General features: G+C 33.1%; 1 protein-coding gene across 1 annotated transcript; it reads left to right on the top strand.

Moving 5' to 3' along the window:
* Positions 1 to 6,354: 6,354 nt before the first annotated feature.
* LOC308640943 (olfactory receptor 13C8) lies at positions 6,355 to 7,305 on the top strand (the record flags this gene model as incomplete). The annotated part of the gene is made up of 1 exon (XM_081278976.1): positions 6,355 to 7,305. The coding sequence occupies one exon, from the start codon at positions 6,355 to 6,357 to the stop codon at positions 7,303 to 7,305; it is 951 nt and encodes a 316-aa protein (XP_081135102.1).
* Positions 7,306 to 8,653: the final 1,348 nt, after the last annotated feature.

The raw sequence follows: 8,653 nt of genomic DNA, 5'->3' as shown, positions 1-8,653 counted from the left end.
TCACCACAAAGTTCTCAATAAACTATGAACCATCTTACAGTATTTTCTTTTTTTCTGAGATTGAACTAGAATACTGGGCCTGTGAGTTAGAATATTTTAGACAGACTCACCTATTGGTATTACCTGAAGGATACACTACAGGTAAGTGGAAACTTGAAGAAAATAATAGGAGGAGCACATTGTTTACTGATTCTCATTTGAACCCCCTCGCTTTATCCTGCCAACTGTCACATAAAATGGAGAGCATTTCTTAAGGCTACAAAGGAAATGCTATTAAGGAAGAAAGCCAGTCTCAAACCAAAGGAAAAAACCATTCCTCAGATTCAGAGGTACAGAAATGACATCAAAGTTATGTTCTTATTATGTAAATACTCTTCCTCAAATTATGGATATTAATTGTATATGGTTTAACTTTTTCATCTATGAGTTTTCAGTAGTGTCATGGAGATTTGTATTATATTTTAGACCATCCTCTGAGTACCATTCACAACAAAACTCTTAGGTACAAACTGCCCTTACTTAAAGAAAAGGAGAAAAAAAGGTTCCAAGTCTTTGAGTTTCAAATGTAGGTACTCAAAAGTTCAGTGTTCTCTTCTAATGTCACATTTGCCTCTTTAAAAGCATCTATTCCGTTCTCTCCCACCCTCCACCAATTCTTAAGATAGAAGGTACATTGGATTCCCCTCTGTGGTGCTTTAACCTAGAAATATTAATGTAAATTGGTGTGTTATCTCTCATCTTCTTCAGTAGACAAGCAATATGAACATGTTACTGGACCTGTAATATATTTTTTTTAAAATCTCTGTCCCAAATATATAGAACTGCAATATTATAATCTGACCATCTTGTGTTCAAATAATAAGGCCATAACTATGGGAAATATGTTTGAAAATATTTTTAAAATGTTTTCTGAGATATCATATGTTAGCTTAGATATCATATCACCCGTGTGATTATATTATAACGTATTAAAAAATTGTGGGATTCAAATTTTGTAAGAGACAATTATGATGATTCCTATACCTAATATAAATGCAAGTCTTATTAGATATAATTCTCTGTAAATAATAATGGATGTAAACTTCCTCTTCTATTAACCCTTTCTGGAAGTTCCTTGAACCAAGTTTCTATAATCAGTGCCTCTTTATCTTTTACTTATTCATTGACTAAGAAAGTAACTTTGGGTTACCTTTTAATTCTAACTAAATATGACCCAAGGAAGAACGAAATGGGTTTTATGTTCCTACTCTCTACCATAATTTTAACATATGTGATAACAATGAAACTTAAGATCCGACTAATGAGCCTCTGTTAGTCCCAATACATAAGTGAACTCCCAAAGCCAGAAGCTAGAACATTAGCGCAATGCCACAGACCTCCCAGGAGGTGGCAGCAAAGATTCTTATCAGATTATATGTTTTTGAGGATGATTTCCTATAGTGTTCAATACACCCTGGGGGCCCATATAGAAAAACCATAGACAAAATGAATGTGTACTGTTTCAAACTGTGGACAAAGTCTCATGAATTTACAACTTCTAGAAGAGAAATTTTCTGAGGAAAAGGAGGGAAGAAGATTGTCTTTAGCAAAAAAAAGTGTATGAAAAGTTCCAACAGCGCGCACACACAAAGACACACACACACACACACACACACACACACACACACACACACTCCCACCACAACCCCATCCCCCAGCACCAATCCTGTAACTTATTAACTGCTATGGTTTTTGTTTTTCTTTTATTCTGAGTTTCTGGTGAAGTGACTTTCACACTCAGAAGTGAAAGATTGAAAACCCAGGCAGAGTGAGGCACTTAAATTAATAACTTTAGTAAGTGAAGCATCCAAGACTTATCTATGAAAGACCCAAAAAGCTTTAGCCACTTCTTCAAACTAAACTAGATGTACATTAGTTCCCAGGGACAGAAGTGAACTGAAAACTCAGGGAAACAGGAAGATTTTCTTTTTGCCAAGGAAAATAAAAACTTTTTGATATCAATTTGACCTAAAATGAACTGCCATGTGTTTATTTCCAAAGGAAGATGAATTATGAGTCAAGTTCTCTATAAGCTAAAGAAGGAGCCCATGATTTCCCTGAAAAGCAATGATTACAAATCTACAAAACACAGGTCAAAGTTGAGTACTGATGAGAAACATACATGATCCTGATGAACACTCCTCCATTAATCAGGGCTAACACCAAGGCCAGATTTATTTGAGCCACACTAAGGAAAAACCTTTCCAATGGGAGCACAGGACCTAATTTTCTTTTCATTCTCCTTCGTTGTTGACCAATCAATCTATGACTTTTTTAAAAAATTTACCTAGATGAAAAGCTTGACTTCAAAAAAGTTTTGGTAAAACTAAGCTTTGATTTATTTTTTTCTTTTAAATGACTCATTTTCCCTTTTAATCTATTAAATATTATTTATATATGGCATCATGAATCAATTCTTTTTATTTTAATTTTATTATACCTCCTTCCATTTAAACTATTGTTTTTTATCAGCATTTCTTTGTTGACTATGCCCTATACACATATATGCACTCTTAAATTTATGCATGTATTTTTGTCTGTATTTTTCTTTTATATTTAGGCTTTAATTAATCATTCACCTATGTATTTTACTTCCTACTTCCCTATGTTATTTTTCTCAGTCTTTACAAAGCCTCCTATATTTCCCCACAGTCACTGATTCCACTTATGTTCTCTCTCCCAACTCATAGTGATGTGTTTGATTTGTCTCTCTACATGCATGTATCCTGGTAAAATATATTTTTAATTTTAATAATTTTACAATGATGTAGATCACACTACTGCTTATTTTTTCAGGAATTTATTTATATTACTGTATTAATAGTCCATTTTCTTCCAATTTCTACAGAGTGTACCATTGTGCATATTCACATGTGGTAGAACCAACACTCTGAAAATGAAAATACAGTTTGCCTCTGACATCCTTTCGCCACAAAAAGTGCAACGATTAACATCTTTATGCTTGTCTTCTTTAGCCCAAGGACTGGAATCCCTAGGTTCTACCCAATTTTAATTTAGCCAGAAAGCTTTCCATTGTATTAGTGAATCCTACCTGCCCCCAGGTCTGCCATTTTGGGGTGATATTTACTTTTCCAATAAAAATAAGTAATATATAATGCCTGTTTAAGTGATCACTTTTGAACCTTTAATAAACATTTTCAGATTTTTTACTGTAATACTACTATGAAATGTTGATTCTGAGAATTTAATGAGCATTTCTCAGATTTTCTAAGTTTGAGCATCTCTCCATATACTTGTCAGCCATTTAGGAAACCACTTCTGTAAAGTGCTATTGCATACCCTTTGACCAATTTTCTGTTGGTTTAAAGCTTTACATTTTCAATTATCAAGATTTTTTTTTCCATTATAATATTGACCCCTTGTCAGTTATCCCCTGTATGATTATCCATTATAATCAGCTTCTACATTCTATTAACTTTATATCTAATGTACTTTATTGAAAAAAAAATCTTTATTTTGATATAATTAAAACCACCAACTTTTGCTTATAGTTGATGACATTTGAGATTTTGAAAGGCTTTTCCTCCACTGTTTAGTTCACAAAGATATACTATATTATCTCATTAATTGAAAATTTTCATTTTTCACATTTATATCCATAATCCATCTGGTTTCCAATTTTATGTACGTATGATGACCCAAATGTCTAATTTTGTCTCTTTGGTGACCCAAATTCTAATTTAATCTCTTTTTTATGTAAAAGACATTTTCCTAACATTATCTACTAAATTTTCACTCCATCACTGCTTTGCCTTCACAATTTTTATCTAGCTCCCATATGTACATGTGTCTCTATCTATGATCTCTTTTCTTTAACCTTGGATTATTTCAATGTACTTGCACTATTATTATACTATTTCTATTACTGGGGATTTTTAGTGTATCCCAAATATAGATTCTTCCTTATTTTTATTTTATAAAATTGATTGTGTATGTTAAATTGTGTACTTTTATTCTTCCATACAACTTTTTAAATGAGTACTTACATTCCTTAAAATAAAAAACTTGGGTACATTATGAATGGATTCAATTGGATGCACAGACTAATGGGGTTGGCAGGGGCAGACTATTGCATTTTTATCCCACCTATTAATAAGTTATACCTTCACAATTATTCATAGTTTGTTATTCTCTATATCATAATTTTAAAGGATTTATTGAAACATCTCATTCAGACTTTAAAAGGTCCAGGGGCTTTATCCTTTTATTATTTTTATTACATTTCTAATGTTTTCTAATAATTGATTTATAAATGTAAGAGAACTGTTGATTTTTCCATTGATCTTATAGCCATAAATTTTACTAATTTTTCCCCCTAGGTCATATAGATTTTTAGCCTTTATTTAACATTACTTCTGTTATTCTCTTGTCTACTGAATTTTACCAGAAATTGCTAAGTCTATGTTAAATGGAGGCTGTAAGAATGGACATTCTAAACTTGTAACAGATATTAATAAAAATGAAATAGCTCTCTCCATTAATTACTAGCAAATAGTAATTTGATATGGGCTTTCTTTCAAATTTAAAAAGTTACCTTCTGCTTTGTGAACTTCAGATAAATTATATGAAAATTATGAATTGAACTTCACTAAATGTGTTTTCACATCTCCAAAATCATAACATTTTTTATTCAGGTTTTTTATACCATGATTTGCAGTGATAGTTACCAAATATTTAAGGAAGGGCACTCTATGTCCCACAAAATAGCAATCCTGTCTCTTTAGAAATGTATGTGGCAGAGGGTTACCAAAACGCAAACACTATTTTATTATCATTGAAATTATTTAAAATACAGATTTTAATATTAATTCTTATTTCACTAGGAAGTTTTTCACCTATGACCTTGGAATTCTCCTTTAAAAAAAAACAGAAGTGTGAATAAGAACCTGAAAGAATAGTGCTTTCTTCTCACTTGAAAAACAAGTAAAACTGCCAATACTGGTTTTCTAAACTGTCCTTTTTGGGTTTTATATAGGTTATATTCCTGTGTGGATTTTCTTTATCAAAAATAATGACTGGATGTCAGTGACATTATTAAATGTATATATTTTTAATAAAAGCGCTATCATTATAGATGATCCTCACCTGATAGTTCTTGCATGAGGTGTAAATAAACAAATTAGAGAAGCCTACAATATACAATGTTCTTTCTTTACCAATAATAAAATTGTCTTTTTTAATACTTTCAATTTATTCCAATTTTGAAAAATACTTGTTTAAACATAAAAGCCCTTGTTATATTGAAGAAGAGAGTAGATAAATGTAAATATTTGTTATTTTTTTTCAAGGAAGGTACTTTCCTCAATGAGATTTCTCAAAGAGGTATATGTTACAATCACTCCTCACCAGCAGACAGACTAAGATTAGAATGGTACTCAGTCACACAGGCAATACTATTATTTTGATGGGACCTAAGCAATTTTTGTCTTTGTGGGTCCTTTTTTCCATTAAAAAGTTAAAAGTTATATTTTATTTCTGTATCAGTATAAAGATATATATTAATATTATGTGCTAAGACTTAAAAGTTCACTTTTTCTTCAGATTTTAAAACATTTTCCTAGGCTCCTCACCATATGACGGGCTTGCTGCATTGACAGCCTTGTGTTAATATTTCAAATGGATATAAGATTCTGTTGGGTAATACAAATGATTTAAGACCAATTAAGCACAACATGTTCATTAGCAACCTATATTCACCTCCAGTGACAAGAGACAAGAGAGTGAGGAGAGTACTTTGGCAGAAGAAGAGACATGCTTTAAAGACTATGGGTCAGTTGTAACAACTTCATGATGGAAACAGCTTCAGTATTTTCAAAAGTCCTCATTTATTTGGAGCCAAGCTAGAAGTACAGATGTTTAACCATGGCTGATGATTTTTAAATATTGACCTCTAATTCACATTTTAAACACAGTGCAGGCACCCAATGCCAAACCAAGCACAGCTCTCTGCAGAATCCAGGCTGTCAGCTACTGCTTTTCAAGAGGCAGAACTTGTAGAAATGACAAGAAAATGGTTTGGGATCCAAAGATCCTGTCTCTTAAGTCTGAGAAAGTCAGGTTGGGATCCCTAATGTAGTGAGCCAGATTTATAGTAAAAAAAAAAAAAAAAAAAAAAATTCCCAGAGTTACACTGTTGCACCCAAATACAAAATTGCAGTAACACAGACTATGATTCTTAAAAAAAAAAAAAAAAAAAAAAAAAAAAAAAAAAAAAAAAAAAACCAGCTCTTTCGGATATTGTATTAACAGATTTCTGTTCTATTATCCACAGAGTTCTGTTGGAGAAAGCATAACATGGAAAGAATCAATGATTCTGTGTTGACAGAATTTGTCTTGGTGGGGCTTTCTGCCCACCCAAAACTCCAGACAGTTTTCTTTGTGCTAGTTTTGTGGATGTACGTGATAATCCTGCTTGGAAATGGAGTCCTCATCTCAGTGATCATCTATGATTTTCACCTACACACCCCCATGTATTTCTTCCTCTGTAATCTTTCCTTCCTGGACATTTGCTACACAAGTTCTTCTGTCCCACTGATTCTCGACAGCTTTCTGACATTAAGGAGAAAAGTTTCCTTCCCTGGGTGCATGGTGCAAATGTTCCTCTCCTTTGCCATGGGAGCCACAGAATGTGTGCTTCTAGGCGTGATGGCACTTGACCGCTATGTGGCCATCTGCTATCCACTGAGGTACTCTGCCATTATGACCAAAGGTGTCTATGTGCCCATGGCAGCTGGATCATGGGTCACTGGACTTGTTGACTCCATGATACAGACATCTCTAGCAATACAATTACCATTTTGTACTAATAATGTCATTCACCATTTTGTCTGTGAAATTCTGGCCGTATTGAAACTGGCCTGTGCTGATATTTCAATCAATGTGATCAGCATGGCAGGGTCAAATCTGATTGTCCTAGTTATTCCACTGCTAGTTATTTTGATCTCTTACATTTTTATTGTTGCTACCATTCTGAGGATCCCTTCCAATGAAGGAAAACGTAAGGCCTTCTCCACCTGCTCAGCCCACCTGACAGTGGTGATTATATTCTATGGAACCATCTTCTTCATGTATGCAAAGCCCGAGGCTAAAACTTCCACTGGTACAGATAATCAAGACATCATTGAGGCTCTCATCTCCCTCTTCTATGGAGTAATGACCCCCATGCTCAATCCTCTCATCTATAGTCTGAGGAACAAGGATGTAAAGGCTGCTGTTAAGAATATGCTGAGTAGGAAAAATTTCTGATGAAATATGAATACTAATTTTTACTATATGACTTGGTATTCAAAGTAGCTACAGACTCAAAATTCAGAAACAAAAAATTACCACATGAAAACAAATTTACCATGTATCATTCAAAACCATGTGATAGCAATATTTCAATAGCTGTTATACAATTTTTTGTACTAACTATAGAAATGAGTCATGCTCCTTGTTTAAAACCTAATTATTACAGAAATGCAAATTGTTGAAAATCTCTTAGGAATACTCAGCAAAAAGAAATCACTCTTCAACACTGAGAAAATAATAATAACCAAAGACATACTAAAAAACACTCTGTAACCTATAATAGGCACTTTATTAGTAAGCAAAGTAAATATTAAATGGCATATATATTTTGCATTCATTTTTAATTCGTTCACTTATTATTATTATTAACCACAAATATAAGCACCCTGAGGATAGTATTTATTAACCTCCAGCATCCCAAGGACCTGTGACAAAGCCTGGAACATAATAAATGCCCAATAAATATTTTTAAATAAATAAGTGAACTACCTGATGTATAAAACCAGAAATGTGTGTCTGTCACAGCTGAGGTTGCAAATGTTATTCAAGAAGAAAATATGAAATATTCTGAATAAATACTCTTGGCATTTTGTCACAAACATTTATTAATAGCTAACACATTACCTTTTATTTTCTTTGTTATAACACACAGGAATTACACATACGTGCTTACCATCTACCATAACTTTTTTGGTATATAATGAGACCACAATAGATGAAAAAGTTCCCTAATAATGAATCCTAAGATTTAAATTAATAAAATGCAGATGACACAGTGGCAAAGTATTTCTGCTGGATTTTTGAGAAGAGTTCAGGTTGGAAGAAGGATTTCTTTTCTGCTCTTCACTGGATCACACAACTTCTAAGCTAGTAGAACTACACAGAACCCAACTGACAAATATCACAATACAAAAATAAGTGGCATGAATGATTAGGTCAAATTGTTTGAAGGACTGAGGAGCTAAAGGGTTTGGAGCATTAGGGGATAGACAGAGATGGCCCAAAATTGAGATTATTTACTGAAGAGTACAGCCAGGTGGGGCAGCCCTCATGTTTACAGAGGAAGCCCCACTTAAACTCACAAAATTGAGTCTGATGTGGTCAACAGAGAAAAACACTCCCTTTTCCCAGCTCTTTTAAGAGTCTGGGGTAATTGAATAGGACATTAATATAAATTGAAAGACAATGGATTCTTCTAAGTTGTAACAGCCTATCATAACACCTTCTTCTCTTGCTAACAGATAATAATTGTTATATTATAATATTAAACAAGTTAATTTATGAACATCACTTAATAGTGCCT

This window comes from Spermophilus citellus, assembly GCF_964194105.1.
Source record: "Spermophilus citellus genome assembly, chromosome: 2".
Lineage (NCBI taxonomy): Eukaryota > Metazoa > Chordata > Mammalia > Rodentia > Sciuridae > Spermophilus > Spermophilus citellus.
The sequence above is the reverse complement of the archived record's forward strand: the minus strand, read 5'-3'. Positions and strand labels throughout refer to the sequence as shown.